Raw genomic sequence first — 20214 nt, 5'->3', positions numbered from 1 at the left:
GCCGCTATCCCAAGTACATGTCCATGGTTGAGAAAAACTCAGCCCCATTCAGACAATCTAGTATATCGTCAGTTTGTGGAAGAGGGTAAATGTCCTTTTTAGTTATCTTATTAAGCTTCCTATAATCAACACAAAAGCACCAACTGCCTTCCTTCTTCCTGACGAGGACCACTGGTGACGACCATGGGCTCTGCGAAGGCTGAATGATGTCATTCTTCATCATTCTCTACCTCATCGCGAATTATTCAACATTCTGTTTCTGACACACAGTATGCTCTCTGGCTTATTGGTTGATGGTCTCCAGTGCTAATCCGGTGCTTCACTGTTGATTTGTCTAATTTGCTCTTCACCCTGTGGATTGCAGCATTCAGAGAACTCTTGAAGAATGCTAAGTAGCTTCTTCTGTTGTTTCTTAGTGAGATCTGGTGATAGTCAAGCTAGAAGATCTTGTCTCGTAGTGGTAGTGCTAATTTTGCCCCCAGACTTGGCTTGGGAGATTTCTGTGACGCTCAGCGCTGTTCTTCAATTAATGGCTCAGCATTTGCTATGCACATGCGTCTTGGAAGGATCAGCGGTTCTCAGTGATAGTTAACTATTCACACTTCACTGAATCCATTCTTAAACGAGATGACTGAGGCTGGGATGACTAAGTCATTCTTCAGTGATATGCTTCTTTTACATTCCACACAAAATCCATGGGTCGATGCATGGCTTGACATGTGACTGCAAGAATGATCACTTCATCCACCACACAGTCTCCACACACACGGATGCACATCTTCCTGTCCACAGTATCTCATCTCATCTAGCGTAATCTTTGAGCGACCACAATCTGTAACCACTTGAGAAGCTTTCAAAAAGTCCCATGCAGAATGATTTCATGACTACACTCTTGTAAGACAATGAATTCTGAGGGTTGTGTATGGCCACTTATACCCACACCAATGGTACATCTCCCTGTGGATGTTACATATTTCCCATTAGCCACCTTCAGCAGAGATGTTTTGTTGTCTATGAATACAGTTTTCTGCAACTGCCAACGGTACTTCTCCAAAATGACTTAACATGATGCCCCAGAGTCCACAAGAGCTTGGGCTGGTTGGCCATCCATGAGGATATCGATGTAGTTTCCTATCATTTTTGTAGTGATCGACGGCGGAGGATTTTTCTCTTCGGCAGCTTCACCTCCAAGGAAGGTTGCACCCTTTAGTTTTCCAGGTTGCAGCAGCTATGTGATCAGCTGGAACTTCTAAACGGCGATGGAGGCCTTGATCAGCATGTTGGGGAGCATCCTCTCCAGTGGCTAGCTTGTGGCGATGGCGACCTACGTCGTCCTGTAGCCACATCTTCTTGTTCATCTTTGTCAGCCTGGAGTTGGTGTCAGCTAAGATCGGTCTGCTGTCTTCTGGCGTGGACATCATCAAATATCTGCTGCCTTTCCCGACATTAGCACACCACATGTCCCAGTTGTCCACAGTGAGAACATATTGGTTGGTTATTGGTTATCCGGGTCCTCCAGACGTCACTCTTCCTCATGCGGCATTGTAGGAACGTAACTCCACCTGGGTCTTGCCGACTTTTTCACTGTTTTAAAGGGACGAGAGACTGGGTTAAATGTCTTTTCAACTTCCTCCCTTATGGCCTCTTGAAGTGTCTCGGTTTTTTGCTCACTGTACAATCCAGGGGCCATCTGAACTTCCTCTCTCACTATCTGATGAAGAACACTTGTGAAATCAGTTGCTTCCTCCATCACAGACATCGATACGATGTTTGAAAGCTGTTCAAACTTCTTGTGTGTAATTCTTTTTTGATTCATTGTCTCGATATACTGGCACCATTTTATGAAGTCGTCTGCTGTTGAAACCTCTTTCATGAGTAGGGCTTGATACATGTCCTCAGCAACACCCTTCATGAGATGTGCAACCTTATCTTCCTCCTTCATTCTAGGATCCACTATTTTACACAGCTCCAAGACATCTTGAATGTAGGATGCTGAGTTTCTCCTGGATGCTGTGCCCTGCACTTTAATTTATCTTCAGCGTTGCACTTCTGTCGTTGTGTGTTGCCAAAATGCTTGGGCAGTTTTGCCTGGAATACTTCCCACCTTGTGAACTTCTCCTCATTGTTCTCATACTGTAGCTTGGCAGTGCCCTCCAAGTATAAAAATATGTTAGCCAAACACACGGTGTCATCCCATTTATTAAATTTGGCTATACGCTCATATACCTTCAGCCACTTGTTTGGATCTTGGCAATCATCACCAGAGAACTCGGAAGGATGTCTCGTGTGGTGGCACGCCATTGCTGTCATCATATCGTCCTCTTCTTCTGTTTCCGGTAGATTGTGATCTGTTGAATATGGCTTGAACTCAGGTTTCTCTCCACATAAACGGCAGCTCTGTCATGGCCTGATGGGAGCCACTGTATCGTCGATAATGTACAATATCACAAATTCCAATACCCAGCGTCTCCACCAGAATAATGTCACGTAGAAGAAGGTGTAATTAGATGAATGATGAACACTAATTTCACTTAATGAAAGTTTATTCAGCACTTGCACATACAAGAGCGCGGAGCGAACTGCCTCCGGCCCGAACATATACAGTACATATACGGCTGCAGAACATTCCAGTACAGTGATTTTTGTCATTCTTTGATACTTCTAGAATGTACTCGAACTGAATGTAGAAATTAAAATTTTACAGTCCAGGTGAGTTTTGAACTCACAATCCCCAATGCAACAGTTTAGCATCATATCCATTACACCACGGTGCTACTTAGCTTCTTCTGTGACAATATTTCAATACATTACTAGAAATATTATCAACCCCTGCAGAGTTCTTACTTTTTAGAGAAATGATGATTTTTTGAATTTCATCTATAGTGACAGGATTAAGGTGCATTTCTGAAATTGTGTTTGAATATACAGCTTGACAAAGAGTTACAGCTTCATCAACATTGGGCTTGCAACCAATCTGTTGAGTTACTGACAGGAAGTGTGTATTACAAATCTCAGCCACACTTTTGGGTTTATCTACTAGGGTACCTTCATATCTGATTTTATTTACATCTTCTTTGCTTGTTGTATCTCTTCCTGTTTCTTTTTTTACAATGCTCCAAATTGTTTTTATTTTATTATTAGAATTATCTATTTTCTTCTCATAATAAAGTGCTTTCGATTTCTGAATTAGTTTCTTTAAAATTTTAGAGTATAATCTGTAGTATTTCCATTTTTCTACATATGCAGATAATCTTATTGCAGCATAAGTTTCCCTTTTGGTTTTACATGACTGTTTTATACCATTTGTAATCCAAGGCTTATTTACAGAATTTGGAGCACTGTTTCTGACCCATTTCTTTGGAAATATTTCTTCAAAAAGAGCATAGAATTCATTTATAAAACATTTAAATTAAGTTACAACATTATCAAGGCTACATGCTAAAGACAAATCCATTTGCTGCAACCATTTCTTTTGCCTCTTCGTTCATTACTCTTATGAATTTCCATTGAGGAAATTGTTTTTTTGAACAGATTAACATCATAAAGAGTGAGAATTTGTCCATCATGATCTGATAGCACACTTATAACCTGCCTGACAGTATAATTCCGATGTCTACTTACATCTAAAAAAATGTTATCTATCATAGTTTGGGACTCGGATGTACTTCTTGTTGGGAAGTTTCCTGTTGCTTTACAAAGATGGAACTTGCATTTTGGACACTGCGTGTGCATTATAGCTTTTCACTCATGACTTTTACATCTGGATGCTGATTTACACTAATGCATGGCAATGGTCTATAGTATCATATCCAGTATCCTCTACCATTTTCAGTTCATTTTTATGCTTAGTAGGCACATGTAATGGGGTAGCTTCATTTGAAGGTCTGCCTCTGTTCTTCATAGTCCAATTTCATGTCATAATCTGTGATTTACAGTAGACTGACAAAAATGATGTAGATTCAAAGTTTTCTTTCCAGGAAGCCCAAGACAGTTTGCTCAAGCACATACTCCAGCCACGAATTGATTAATGTTACAGCCATATCAATGGCCAGAGCATTGTGTCTGCTTTCATATTTTAATAAATGTTCCATGAACTGAAATAAAAGTGTCATAGCTGTCAATACCATCCATGGTAATGTTGTACAGTTTCACAACTTCAAGTCTCAGAACATCAAGGTAAAATATTTCCCTCTTATCCCAACAACTACAGCCTTGTTTGATTCCGGTGCCTTTGAAGTTTGAGCTCAAAGTGACTGAGCTGTTGTCAAACCACTTTGTGAGGATTACAGAACCATCATTGCTGGTAAGCTCTTGAATAAATCACCGTAGTTCATTTTGCCTTCTGGCTGGATCAGTATATCAAAATCAGTCTAAATCTTCTTCCTTGAGATAATCCAGTTTCTGGTAAAATTCATCATTGCTGTCAGCCACTGAAGAAAAATCATCATCATATTCAAGTTCTTCAGTATCAGATACATCACTATTTTCGAGAAGTTCTAAAGTCTCTTCCATTTTGAGTTTTTTCTTTATAATTCCTGATCATTATTGAAAACATTTCAACTAATTACTAACAACAAACTATTGTAAAAAAAGTACAAACACTTAGAACTGGCACACAAACAAAATGTGAATTTTTGTAGTAAACCAAAGATAAGGACTAATGATTTTTTGAAACTTTTCCATGGCATCTGCAATTCTGCTGACTTATAATTGTAACTAGTTTTGAAATTATGGAAACCTCTTTCAACAAGAAAAACATATCAGAACATTACTGAACTTTTACTGAGCTCTTAGCCACAAACTTTTTCACGGCCGACACTTTGTGCATGTATGGAAGTTCAAACATAGGTCAACAGATGGCACTGGCATGCTTACTAGTAGAAGAGAATGTCCAGTACAAAGTACACTATGTCGGTTACAAAGCCTTTAGAATGCATATATTGGCTGAAAATGAAATAAGCATATTCAATATATGCTCTACATCAAATATGTCTAGATCTGCATGATTAAGATTAAACATTTTGAAAATGAGTTTAGCTTCATTCCATTGTGTGCTAGGTGCTAGTATTTTACTCAGATAATCCTAATTCCCTCTGAATGAATGGTAAAATTTAACATCATGGTAAGTCTAGAAGCAGCTAATTCAAAACACCCCATAGGTTTTATAATTTCAACTAAAATAATATGACCACTGGTTTAATTTGGTCCAAATTTTGATTGCAGTACAGCACCAGTTCCGCCCGACATGGATTTGACCAGTTCTTGGTAGGTTTCCAGAGGTGTGTGACACCAGATGTCTATGCATAGATCACACAACTCACATAAATTCTGGCTGGTGGTTTGCGAGTGCAAAGGGTGCACTCAATCATGCTCTTCAAGCCATTGTAGCATCATTCTGGCCTTGTGGCATGGACAGTTACCCTGGTGGAACATGCCACTGCTACTGGGGAAGACATGCAGCATAAATGGATGCAGGTGGTCCGAAATAATGTTCATATAGTTCACAGCATTCTTCAATTGCTACCACAAGTCGCATGGAAGCCCATGTGAATGTCACCTTTAGCATAATATGCCTCCACCGGCCAGCATCTGTGGTGCAGTGTATGTTTTGAGCAGCCAGTGTATCCAAACACAATCACCAACTTGAAGTAACAAAAAACATGATTCACCCAATCAAGCGACATGTTTCCATTAATTCAATGTTGAATGTTAATGATCCAATGTTCACTGCGGTCATAACTGATGTTGAATCAACATGACAACATGCACCGTATTTACTCAAATCTAAGCCACACTTTTTTTGTGGTTTTTGTAACCCAAAAACCCACCTGCAGCTTAAAATCAAGTGCAAAGTAAGCTGAAGTTCTGAAAACTGTTGGTAGGTGCCACCACAACTAACTTCTGCCATCGAATATATGTAGCACTACACAGGCATGCTTTGCAGGCACAAAGATAAATACTGGCGCCAAAACCTCTGTGTCAGTAAATAATTTTTTTTTAAAAAAAGGTAGAACACGAGGTTTTTTCTCCGCCCCGAGTTTCGACCACTGCATTTTCATACATTATCCAATGAAGTAAATAGAAATTCCATATTGTTCATCTTCGAATGTAGCAGCCATTCAAATATTTGTAGCAACAAAAATAAATTTCTCTAGACAAAAATACCAACAATGCACAAGGCTTTAAGATTGTTGCACGAGTTCATACACTGGGGCTCATTAAGATTTCACGTAGCAGCACCTATTGCTTCGTGGAATTTTGTGAAGTGCTTGTTGGTGTTAGTGAACCATAATGAAGCGCTTTCATTATAGTGCCAAATTCAAGGGGGGAGTTATTTCTTCTCCGGAACAAAGTGCTAATTGTGCTGCAGGTCTGCTATACGGGACTGATGAGAGCAATGTCAGGCGATGGCGACTGCAGAGAGACAAATTATTTGAATGTTCAAGTAGCAGAAAAGCATTTAGTGGCCCAAAGTGTGGCCACTATCATGCACTAGGAGTGATTTTGAATGAATTTGTTAAGGAACAGTGTCAGAAATTCCTGCCTGTGAATGCCAAAATTTTAAAAATTGAGGCACCTGAAATTGCTAGAGAGCAAAAAATCGAAAATTTTAAGGTTAGTCGCAGCTGGATTGATCTGTTTATGAAGCGCTGGGGTTTTTCCCTTCGGAGGCGTACTTCAGTTGCACAGAAGCTGCCCAAAAATTATGAAGAAAGCATTGTGGAATTTCAGTGCTTCATAATTAGGTGATGCACAGAAAAGCAATACCTTCTTGGTCAGATAGGAATTGCTGACCAGACTCCCGTATATTTTGAAATGCCGTCAAATTATACGGTTGATGGCAAAGGAAAGAAAGACAAAAGTGTTCTTACATCAGGGGGTGAAAAACAGCGGATGTCCGTCATGGTTGCTTGCGCAGCAGATGGAAATAAATTACCCCCATTTATAGTTTTTAAGAGAAAGACTTTACTGAAATTGGAAGTGTTTCCAAAAACTGTAATTGTACGAGCAAACAAAACTGGGTGGTTTTCGGAGGACATGGTGCTGGAATGGATTGGGCGTGTGTGGTATCGTCGTCATGGTGCAATGCTTGGTTAACACAGTCTGTTGGTATTAGATGCATATGCAGGCCATATAACAACTGCAGTAAAACGAAAATTAGAGGAAAGCAAAATGGACATGAGAATAATTCCAGGTGGGATGACGTCAATTCTGCAACCACTTGACATCTGTTTGAATAAACCATTTAAGGGTGAGCTTAAACCCATGTACACAGACTGGCTTTTGAAAAGCGACAGACAACTGACACCAACAAGACGTGTAAAACACGCAAGTTTGTCACAAGTGTGCCAATGGATTTACGATGCATGGAAGTGTGTTCCAAATCAGACTGTGCAACAAGCATTTAAAAAAGTTTGATATCCAATGCACTAGATGGTATGGAGGACGATGCTCTGTACAAAGAAATGAGCAACAAAGAATTGAGTGATAGTGATTCAGAATCATGACTGATATTTTAAACATTTCATTTAACTTGACTTTAGGTTCTGCCTTACAGCAGGTCTTGTCTTGGGGGAAGTCTCGTCAGAGAGGTCCACCGCATGAGCGTCTAGGGAAGTGATTCCAGTGGTGGTTTCGCGTTGCCTTCCACTGATGATGATGAAACGATAATGAGGACAACACAACACCCAGTCCCTGAGCGAGAAAATTTCTGACCCAGACAGGAATCGAACCCGGGCCCCTTGGTGTGACAGACTGCTGCGCTGACCACTCAGCTATCGGGGCGGACATTTTGTATAAGATGTGTTACAAACCTAATAAAATTATGTTTTAAATTTCAGTGTTTAATTTCTAAATTATTTTCATTCTTTTTTTATAAGTGTTGCTACTCTGCATTGCACAGGATACAAAAGCGTGGAGAGCTGCATCAAACAAGTCTACAGACTGAAGACAACAACAACGCACTCTGCATTTGAAGTCCTCACTCAAAATCTACTACAAAAATCTGACTGGCAGGACTGTTTGGGATGTATGTCAATATGGCCAACTCTAAGTTTTGTATTTTTTCCTACCTGTGACAAGAGATGGTTGCTAATAGGAACTTTTATGAACTGTGAATATCATGCTGTATTCTCTTCAGCATAAGAATAATATGAATGTAAACATTATGCCATGTATTCTTTCATGTTTGCTGCTATCTCATTTAAATCCTGTCTGCCTAGTAAACTGCAAAACTAAAGTGAGACAACAGCAAACGCAGAAGAATATACATATGTCACATTTATATTCATATTATTCATATGCTGAAAAGTGATGCAGTCAGAAATGAAGCATGGCAACTGAACAGATTTTTAAATCTAAGATGACTCTTAATTCCTGTGCAGAATGTAATGTACTAAAGAAGCGTCTCCAAAGATTTTCAAACGGAGATAATTTATCACTAAACTTGTTGATAGGAAGGGTACCCATATAAATACGGACGAAGCGCTTGATACATAGCAATGGCTACCTGGTAAAGCTTAACTGCTAAATTTATGACTCGAACCAAACTACTGTAGCTGTATCTTCATCCATTCGACCTAAATTGTGTCTCGTGTTACAATGCACCAACTTTGTTTCTATTTGGAGGTGCGATCTAAAACTTTTCTCTCCCCTTGAATTTCAAGTCTCAAATTTCAGGTGCAGCTTAGATTCGGGAAATTTTTTTTTTCCTTGATTTCTAGTCTCATTTTGCAGGTGCGGCTTAGATTTGAGTAAATACGGTAGGAGTCATCTGCTATGGAGTCCCAGCAAAAAAATTCCTGGGGGTTCAGACTGTGTCAAAAACTGTGTTTACTCTGTTAAATATTGTTTCAATATTAACACTAGATGATCAGTACATACAAAGATAATTAAATTTCCTTGTAAATGCCAGTAATATCTCTTAGTTCAATACCAGATGTTACAAAATCTTTATGATTACTAACTGTGATGACAAACTGTATTTCCTGGTGAGTATAGTCGCTGTGTCTTTCATTATTCCTGTTTATAATTTTTATATTTTTGACATGTTGAAAAATGAATGATGCTTATCCTGTCTTGCATTTTGGATTTAACACATTGAATTGCTTACCCGTAATATTTTTGTTGCTTCTGTTTTCCAAATACAAGTTTTGTATTGTCTACAAAATTGTGCTGATGTTAGTTAAAATTTTTCAGAGACCAGCTAGATGAAAACCGACGCAATGTAATGTTTGTCCTCTTGGAGCGTTATTACTATGCCATAGAATCATTAGCTTTTCCTCTGCCTCAAGGATTTACCTCCTTTTTTACATATCTTGGATACAGGACGTTGTCTTTCTCTATGTTTTTGCAATACCTTCAGCGCAGCGTTTTTGAACTGCAGATTGATGTCATGAAGGCTATTATGGCAGGTAATTGTAACTTCCTCGAGTGTAGCAAATTAAATAATATCTAATTAAGTTAAAAATGTGTAAAATTTTGAGAATTAATTTCTGACTGTCATGTAAAATGTCCGAGTGTCTGCTCTATTTCATATCTGTTCCATTTCATAGGAAATGAAATAATGTTGTGAGCTCAAGAACATACTTTGAACGTATGGCCAATGCTGTAAGAGTACAATATAAGTACACAGTTATAACTGTGTACTTAAGAGAAGAAAAAAGAGAAGTTAAGCTACCATCCCAGGGCTAAAAGCAATGAGAAACCACAGTCGCTAATTTTCCCATGGGCAACAGCTCTACTGTATGGTTAAATGGTGATGGCATCCTCTTTGGTAACATATTCTGGAGTAAAATAATCCCCCATTAAGATCTTCACACAGAGATTACTCAGGAGGACGTCATCACCAAGAAAACAAAACTGGCATATAGTAGGGTGGAGTTTGGGATGTCAAATCCCTTAATCAGATTAGTAGGTTATAAAATTTAGAAAGGAAGATGGGTAGTTTGAAGTTAGAAATAGTGGGAACTAGTGAAGTACAGTCAGGACTTCTGGTCAGTTGAGTACAGGGTAATAAACACACTATCAAATAGGGATAATGCAGGAGAAGGCCTAATGGTGAATAAGACAATAGGAGTGTGAGTAAGCTTCTATGAACAGCATAGTGAATGCATTAGCACAGCCAAGACAGACATGAACTAAACACTCATCACAGTTGTATCCTTAGATGCCGACTACCACTGCACCTGATAATTTATTTGCCACTGACACTTAGTTTAAGAATCATGAAAGAATGCTGTATATGTGGAAGAGACTGGAAGATACTGGAAGGTTTTTTATTGATTATATAATGGTGAAACAGAGATTTAAATACCAGATTTCAAACCATAAGTCCTCCTCAGAGGCAGATGTGAATCTTGACCATAATTGGTTGGTTGTGAACTGTAGATTAAAACTGAAGAAACTGCAAAAAGGTGGGTAATGAAGGAGATGGGACCTAAATAAGTTGGAAGAACCAGAAATTTTTGAGAATTTCAAATGAGCAATGATTGAAACAGGAGAAAGTTTACAGAAATAGAAGGGGAAATAAATGAAGTTGAAATGGGAGGTATGATACTGTGAGAAGAATTTTACAGAGCAATAAAAGATCTTAATTGAAACAAGCCCCTTGGAGTAGATGACATTGCCTCAGAATTACTGATATCCTTGGGAGAGCCAGCCATGACAAAATTATTCCACCTTCTGTCCAAGATATATGAGACACATGAAATACCCTCAGATTTCAACAAGAACATAACAATTCCAATTCCATAGGAAGCAGATGCTGTCAAGTGTGAATGTTACTGAACTCCCGTTTTAATGTGCCATGGTTGCAAAATACCAACACCAATTATTTACAGAAGAATGGCTAAACTGGTAGAAGCTGATCTGGAGCTTGATAAGTTTTGGGTTCTGGAGTAATGTAGGAACACACGACGCAGTGCTGACCATACTACTACTCTTAGAACATTGGTAAAGGAAAGGAAGAAAGGTTGAACAGAATGGACAGTGTCTTGAAAGGAGTATACAAAATGAACATCAACAAAAGCAAAACAAGGATAATGGAATATAGACAAATTAAATCAGGTGCTGTTGAGGGAATTAGATTAGGAAATGAGACTCTGAAAGCAGTGGACGAGTATTGATGTTTGGACAACAATATAACCAATGATGACAAAAGTAGAGAGGATATAAAATGTATACAGGAAATGGTTAGAAAAGTGTTCCCGAAGAAGAGAAATTTCTTACCATTGAATTTAAATTTAAGTGTTGGGATGCCTTTTCTGAAAGTATTTATCTGCGGTGTAGCCTTGTGTAGCCTTGTAGGGAAGTGAAATGTGGATGATAAACAGTTTAAGACAGGAAGAGAACAGAAAATTTTAAAATGTAGTGCAACAGAAGAATGCTAGAAATTAGATGGGTAGATCATGTAACAGATGAAGTGCTGAAAAGATTTAGGGAGAAAAGAAATTTGTGACATAATTTCACTAAAAAAAGAGATTGGAGATATCAAGGGATTTAGTATTGCAGGGAAGGGGAGGGGGGGGGGGGGGGGGGGGGAATCATAGGAGGAGACAAAGAGACAAATGCAGTAAGCAGGTTTGAATGGATGTAGGTTGCAGTAGTATTTGGAGATGAAGAGGCAGTAAAAGTTTTCAAATCATGTAACAAGAGGGGCCAAAGAATGAAGACAAATAAGTAATCTGCAACATCTACAGAAACCAAATATGGCTATAAAAGTGGAATATTAAGAAGGGCAAGGTCGTGGTTGAAATTCAGGATTAGTCTTCTCAACATTGTTGTTTAATTGTTACACTGAAAAAGTAATGAAGCAAATGAAAGAAAAATGTGGAAAAAGATAAAACTGCAAGGGTTACAGATATTAAAACATATCCTTTCTGCTCAAGAGCAAGGAAAACATAGAAGACCTGATAGAAGGAGTCAACAGTATGCTTCACACAGATTGTGGGTAGGGATATCACAAAACTAAGTATATTGGAATGATTTGTTTAACATCAAAACTGAAGTCTCATTCAAGTAAAAGAAGTGAAAGAGTATTCATATCTAAGGAGTAAGATTACACAGAGTGACTGAAGCAAGAAGATAGCATAAGTAGATTGGGATGGAAAGCGTTCCTCAATGAAGAAAAGATGCTGCTGGCATCAGATATTGAAATGAAACTGTCAATGCAGACCCTGAAAACGCATGTCTGAAGCTTGCAATTCTATGATACTGAAACATAGACCATGAGGAATTTGAAGAGGAAGAAATTGGAACCATTTAGAATGAGATGTTACTGAAAAAGATACAAATTTAGTGTACTGGCAAGTTACAAAATAATGTGTGACTGTACTGGAATGACAGGTTGACGGGAAAAATTTTAAGGCCAGGAAAGTAGTATAATTTGCGAACCATATTGTATATGATTGTCACAGATGACAGACACGCACACACACTCACACAAAAGCAACTCACACATGACTGCAGTCTCTGACAACTGAAGCCACACTGTGAGCAGCATCCCCAGTGCATGATGTGATTGGCACTGGGTGGGGGTAAGGAGGAGGCTGGGGCAGGAAGGAGGGGGGGGGGGGATAGTAAGGTAGAGATGGTAGACAATGAAGTGCTGCTGGTGAACATGCAGGGATGAGGTGGAAAGTGGGTAGGGTAACTATGTACAGTCTGGAGGCTAGGCACAGGGCGGGGGAGAGGTGGGGGTGGTGGAGGTGGAAAAGGAGAGAAGGAAAAAAACTGTGTTCAATGGTGGAATGAGGGCTGTGTAGCACTGGAATTGGAACAGGGAATGGGCTGGGTAGGTGAGGCCAATGACAACTGAAGGTTGAGGCCAGGAGGGTTATGGAAACATAGGATATATTGCAGGGAAAGCTCCCAGCTTCACAATTCAGAAAAGCTGATGTTGGTGGGAAGGATCCATATGGCACAGGTTGTGAAGCAGTCATTGAAATGAAGGATGTCATGTTGAACAGCATGATCAGCAACAGGGTGGTCCACTTGTTTCTTGGCCACAGTTTCATTCATGCTGACAGGCAGCTTGTTGGTTGTCATGCCAACATAGAATGCAGCACAGTGGTTGCAGCTTAGCTTGTAGATCACGTGACTGGTTTCACAGGTAGCCCCCAAATCACCCCGTGTCAACTTTCCAGAACTTCTTAACCTTGGCTTTGCCTCACCATTGTTCCCCAAATCCTTCAACATGCAAACTAACCTTACATCTGCAGCCCACCATCTAAAAACTGATCCCAACCTTATAATCCTATCTGCAGACAAAGGCTCCACCACTGTTGTTTTGAACCGCAAGGATTATCTGGCAGAATGACCTCTGCCAGCTGTCAGATACATCCACCTACAGATCTTTCCACAGTGACCCCATTCCAGAAATCCAGCATGATCTCCAGTCACTCCTCAAATCCTTAGGCCCTTCCCAGAACCTCTCCTTGGAGTCCATCTCTCTACTCCCCCTTACCACTTCCTGCACTCCTACCTTCTCCATGATTCCTAAAGACCCTAAATCCAACTACCCAGGATACCTCATTGTGGCCGGTTACTGTGCCCCAACTAAGAAAATCTCTGCTCTCATAGACCAACACCTTCAACCTATTACCCAGAACCTACTCTCCTACATAAAAGATACCAACCATTTCCTCTACTGACTCTCCACAATTCCTGTCCCTTTGCCACACAGTGCCTTGCTTGTCACTATTGATGCCACCTCCCTTTACATCAACATCCCTAATGCCCATGGCCTTATCGCTATTGAACACTACCTTTCCCAACACCCGACGGATTCCAAACCAGCAGCCTCCTTCCTAATCGCCATAACCAACTGAATCCTCACCCACAATTACTTCTCCTTTGAAGGCATTTCCTACAAACAAATCCAGGGTACAGCTATGGACAGCCATATGGCACCATCCTATGCCAACCTGTTACGGGCCATCTAGAGGAATCCCTCCTAAACACCCAGAAACCTAAACCCCTTACCTTGTCCAGATTCATTAACAACAGCGTTGTGACCTGGATCGAGGGTGAGGGCACTCTATCCACATTCCTCCAGAACCATAACAGCTTCTCTGCCATTTGCTTCACCTGGTCCTACTCAACCCAACAAGCCACTTTCCTAGATGTTGACCTCCACCTCAAAAATGGCTACATCAGTACCTCTGTCCATATCAAACCTACCAGCCGTTCCATACCAAGAAGTTCCTTCCATACAGCTTAGCCACCTGTGGCTGCCGCATCTGCAGTGACGAGTGGTCCTTCTCAAAATATACCAAGGGTCTCACAGAAGCTTTCTCAGACCACAATTATCTCCCAAATTTGTACATAAACAAATCTCTTGTGCCTTATCTTTCCAGTCTCTCACTACCTCCCAAAGTATCATCATATTGCCACTAGGAGCATTCCCCTTGTAACTCAGTACCACCCAGGACTGTAGCAACTGAATTACATTCTCCGTCAGGGTTTCAACTACCTCTCATCATGCCCTGAAATGAGAAATGTCCTGCCCACTATACTATCTTCCCACCCCTCCCACTGCGGTATTCCACTGTCCACTGAACTTGCGTAATATATTCGTCCATCCTTACACAACCCCTGCTCCCAACCCCTTACCTCATGGCTCGTACCCTGTAACACACCTAGATGCAAGACATGTCCCATACATCATCCCACCACCACCTACTTCAGCCCGGTCACAAACATCACCTTTCCTGTCAAAAGCAGGGCTACCTGTGAAACCAGTCATGTGATCTACAAGTAAGCTGCAATCACTGTGCTGCATTCTCTGTGGGCTTGACAAACAACAAGCTGTCTGTCCACATGAATGGCTGCTGACAAACTGTGGCCAAGAAACAAATGGACCACCCTGTTGCTGAGCACACTGCCCAACACGACATCCTTCATTTCAATGGCTGCTTCACAGCCTATGTCATATGGATCCTCACCACCAACATCAGCATTTCTGAATTGCACAGTTGGGAACTTTCCCTGCAATATACCCTACATTCCCATAACCTTCCTGACCTCAACCTTCATTCGTCTTTGTCCTCATCCATTCCAGCACTACTCAGCCCTCATTCCACCATTGCACACAGTCTTTTTACTTCTCTCTGTTTCCGTTACTTCCCACCCTGACCTCTTTCCTGCCCTCCATCTAACCTCCCAACTGCACATAGCTGCCTTACCCTCTCTCCATCTCATCCCTGCATGCTCACCTGCAACACTTCACTGTCCCCCACACCCACCCTACTATCCGTACCCCTCCCCGCCCCAGCCTCCTCCTTACCCTCACCCAGTCGTCACTCCCATCATGCATGGGTGCTGCTGCTCACAGTGTGGCTTCAGCTGCCAGAGACTGCAGTCATGAGTGTGTGAGTTGCTTTTGCGAGTGTGTGTGTGTGTGTGTGTGTGTGTGTGTGTGTGTGTGTGTGTGTGTGTGTGAGAGAGAGAGAGAGAGAGAGAGAGAGAGGGGGGGGGGCTATTTTTGATGAAGGCCTTGCTGATCGAAAGCTTATTTGTAACAGTCTTTTGTTTGTGCCTATATTTGACTCAGCATCTCCACTATATGGTGAGTTGCAACTTTTGTTTTCATAAAACTGTTACATTTCATCCTGGATTTTCCATTGTTTGATATTCTGTATGATGTTAAATGTAATTGTTGCTACATGTTGTAAGAAATGTCATACCACAAAGTAAAGAAAAATAATCTTTTAGTTTCATAGGGAAATAATAAACATTTCTTCCTGGTAGTTGAAAACTGTAGTGGTTATGAATGGTCATTTTTGAAGTACCACATTTATTGTAAAATCTGTACAGTACAGTGTTCTCTAACATTGAGGTCTCACTATCGTGTTGAAATTAAAAATTGTAAAAGCATAACTTGTTTATAAATGTGAGGAAAGCACCATAGGGGTTCACATACCTACTTCTCTTGAACTACCTCAAGTTGGATGATAAAGAAGAGCAAAAGAAATTTGCTAAAGCGTATTTCCATTGTTTCTTATGAGCCAAGAGTTATGTTTGAGTATGTCTACTGAACAGGGACACAAGCACTAATGTTTATTATTTTAAAAAAAATGTATGTATTGGTATTTCAATTGTTAATTCAGCTTGCTAATACTCGACCATTTTAACCAATGAAGACACAGATGATTCCAAGGAAGGTGTGAAAAGGAAGTTGCGACTACTGCTTTTTCTGCCAAGATCTAGAGCAAAGCGTTTGTTGAATCAGTGGACACATCCAGCAAGCTTAATGTTGCGGGCTCGAGAACATGCTTTAAACATATTGTCTGGTGTTGAAGGAGCACAAGCTCGAGGTCATCCTTCACAGAGGACAAAGAACATTCAGTTGGGTTCAAAAGGTATGTTACAAAAATTCTTTAGAAGAAATAGTTTAACATCTCTTCTACACGGAAGAGGCAAAGGAACTGGTACGTCTGCCTAATATTGTGTAGGGCCCCCGCAAGCATGCACAAGTGCTACAACATGACTTGGCATGGACTCGACTAATATCTGAACCAGGGCTGGAGTGAATTGGTACCTTGAATCCTTCAGGGCGAACCATAAATCCGTAAGAGTAGATGGGGGTGGAGATGTTTTCTGAACAGTGCATTGCAAGGCATTCCAGATATGTTCAATAATGTTCATGTCTGGGGAGTCTGGTGGCCAGCGGAAGTGTTTAAACCAAGAAAAATGTTCCGGGAGCCACTCTATAGTAGTTCTGAATGTATGGGGTGTTGCACTGTCCTTCTGGAATTGCCCAAGTCCATCAGAATGCACAGTGGACATGAATGGACGCAGATGATCAGACAGGATGCTTATGTATGTGTCACCTGTAATAGTTGTATCTAGACTTATAAGGGGTTCCATATCACTTCAACTGCACACACCCCACCAGCCTGAACAGTCCCCTGCTGACATGCAGGGCTCACAAATTCATGAGGTAGTCTCCATACCCATACACATCCATCTGCTTGATACAATTTGAAACAAGACTCGTCTGGCCAGGCAACATGTTTCCAGTCATCAACAGTCAAATGTCAGTGTTGACAGGCCTAGGCAAGGCATAAAGATTTGTGTCATGCAGTCATCAAGGGTACATGATTGGCTTTTGGCTCCAAAAGCCCATATTGATTATGTTTCGTTGAATGGTTCACATGCTGGCACTTGTTGATGGCCCAGCATTGAAATCTGCAGCACTTCTGTCATGTTGAACGATTCTCTTCAGTCATCATTGGTCCCGTTCTTGCAGGATCTTTTTCCAGCCACAGTGATGTCAGAGATTCGATGTTTTACCACATTCTTGATATTCACGTATTCAAAGTACACTCGTGAAATGTTCATATGGGAAAATCCCCATTTCATCGCTACCTCGAAGATGCTGTGTCCCATCGGTCAAGCACTGACTATAACACCAAGTTCAAACTCACATAAATCTTGATAATTTGCCATTGTAGCAGCAGTAACCACTCTAACAACGTGGACCGGACTCTTGTTGTCTTGTATAGGCATTGCTGATGCAGTGCCGTATTCGGCCTGTTTACATATCACTGTATTTAAATACGCTTGCCTAATATGAGGTCTTTGACACTTCAGTGTATTTTGCACCATAATTGAGAGGCTGCCTTTAGAATAAGTTTGCAATTAACTAATGTAGAGAAGCATCATTGTACTTATTAATAACAATAATTTTTAATGAAATGTGTTGTAATTTTCACTTTAGAGCCAACAATGGATATTGAACACAAATCAGCTCCTGTAGCAACAGATTAAAATTGTCTATTATTCCATGAAACCAAACAACAATAGTTCTGATGAAATTTAACATAAGCCATAGTTTCAGATAGAAATTTAATATGCAGTAGTTCACAACTGATACTGATACACATCAAACACTTCTGACTCACTGTGCACACACATTGCAAGTATGATATTAAGCAAAGTTCCGTTAAGCCTATCAAAACACTATGCAATATGTCTAAATCAATCCAAGTAACCAGCCGTAGCAGTCATAGCTCACTTTGGACAATAACTGAAAGATTGTGTACTGCCAGCCTGCTATAGTAGTTTATGTCACCAGCCTTTGATACTGACAGTGTTCCCACCACATGCACCCTTGTTAGATGTGGGAAATGTTACACATATCAGTACATCCATATCTTCCATTTGCACATCAGGTGGGATGTGAGAGGTTTGGTGATTCAACTGTCTGTGAGGCTGTATCATTGTCCAAGGGTGTGCTCATCAGCTTGCAGGAAAGGAGGACCAGGCAGCTATTCTGTGTTACCCGGGAGTAGACAGGGCTACAATGTGGTTGCAACTGTGAAGATGGTGGGCTCCTCAGTGAGGGAGGTCGCTGACCAGGGTGCCAAAACTAGTACTGATTGATATTTAATGAGGGACCATTGTCAGTCACCGGCATGTGGGGTGCACCCTGTGTTGTGAATCAACCATTTTTGTCTGCTGGAGGCAAATGACATGAGAGCAGCTGGCAGAGTAGTCCGCATTGATTAACTTCACAACCTCAAGAAAAGGCCCACAGAGATGGCATGAACTCTGGCTGACAGCACTATCCAGTACCATAATGACTAGTGTGAGTCTGGCTAGTGTGCCTGGAAGATGGCACACTGTCAGACCGCTTGTGCAACTTTGTTGTCCGTATGAGGCCAGTAGACGTAGTGGTGTGCCAGTTACTTCATCTGCAGCGAAGAACTTGGTAAACTGCACAATAAAAATTACCCCATTCACATTTTTCATGTTTGTGAAACACTTTGGTTGTGTTTATCATAAAATTCTGCCAGGGAAATTCAAATCTTACAGTGCAAAAGGCTTCTCGATCCATTCATTACCAATAGAAAACAAATTTTCACACTAAGAAATGATACCACAGGACAAGACAAAATTTGGCTGAGGAAACATTAAGTCTGATATCCCACTACGTTTATGCATTGCCCAGCCCTGTTTTTGACATACACGATTTGCCTGCAACACAGGAGGACTCTTCAAAAACTGTGATGTTTAATTGTTATATGATGACATGAGTAAACTGATAAAGGGCCCAAACATCCATAACAGACACAGCCAGGAGAATAATGGAATGAGCTTATAACAGGTTGATGGCAAACAGCTTAACCCTCTATCTTACAGGGAATCCATATATTGGCCACGACATCTTGGTAGATGATTGTTGCAGTGTCTGTGTGTTTATGGGTTGCATTTTTTCATGTGACTTGTCAAGCCAATGGTAGCACGGCATCTCTTGCCGCAATTGTCACAAGTGTATCTGGCTGCTGAGGCAGGAGCAGTGGTAGCATTGTGAAGCTTTTTCTGCCTTCATCTGTCTCACAAGCCTTCATCATGCTTCGACATTCCAGATGATATATCATCACGCCACTCTGGTCTCATGCTAGCCCGTGCCTCCCATCTGTTTGTGTCAATTCCAAAGCTCTCCATATTTCGTTTACAGGAGTCCTTGAATCTCAATACAGGATGTCTTACAGGTCTTTTAGCTATAGAGATCTCTCCAAGCATCACCTCACGTGGTAATCTGTCAGGATCCATACGGTGGACATGTCCCAGCCAGCGGAGTCGTCTCTGCTTCAAGATGCTGAAGTACTGTTGCAGTTAGTTTTAGATAGCACTGCTTCGTTGGTCACTCGGTCCTTGCACGTTACTCTGAGGATGGATCTCAGGCACCGCCATGTGGAAAGCATTAAGGCGACGTTCTTGTTTGCCATAGGTAGTCCATGTTTCCGATGCATACAAAAGGATGCTGAGGACGCAAGTTTGATATACAAGAATTTTGGTGGTCAAAGAGAGTTTGTTGTTTTTCCAAACATGTGTAGAGAGTTTGCCAAAAGTTGTTGCAGCTCTTCCAATGCGAGCATCAATTTCCTTGTCAACAGTCATGTTTGATTCTATAGTAGATCCAAGATAGCAGAAGTTATCTACGACTTGCAGAGTAGTGCCACTAGTGTGATATTCGGCTTTGTGTTAGTACCCTGAACCAGATCATGAAGATGTCATCAATAAATCTGTACCAAACTTTGTGTTGGCAGGCCTGGGTAACCAACAAGGTGTCCTCTAAGCGACCCATGAATAGGTTGGTGTACGAGGGGGCCATCCTGGTACCCATGGCTGTTCCCTTTAATTGTTGGTATGTCTGGCCTTCAAAAGTGAAGAAGTTGTGGGTCAGGATGAAGCTGGCTAAGGTAA

The 20214-nt window shown here is 40.9% G+C and overlaps 1 protein-coding gene across 3 annotated transcripts in view; it reads left to right on the top strand.

Annotated features, from left to right (window-relative positions):
- LOC124787777 (protein pigeon) overlaps positions 1-20214 on the top strand; it is a 485699-nt gene that overhangs the window by 414622 nt on the left and 50863 nt on the right. For all 3 annotated transcript variants that reach the window (XM_047254670.1, XM_047254671.1, XM_047254672.1), the window contains 2 exons: positions 9199-9413; positions 16143-16361. In XM_047254670.1, coding sequence (XP_047110626.1) covers positions 9199-9413; positions 16143-16361 — 434 coding nt within the window. The remainder of the gene's footprint in view (positions 1-9198; positions 9414-16142; positions 16362-20214) is intronic.

Source organism: Schistocerca piceifrons, chromosome 3 (genome assembly GCF_021461385.2).
Source record: "Schistocerca piceifrons isolate TAMUIC-IGC-003096 chromosome 3, iqSchPice1.1, whole genome shotgun sequence".
NCBI lineage: Eukaryota > Metazoa > Arthropoda > Insecta > Orthoptera > Acrididae > Schistocerca > Schistocerca piceifrons.
Note: the sequence above shows the minus strand (reverse complement) of the source record. Positions and strands in the feature narration are given on the sequence as shown.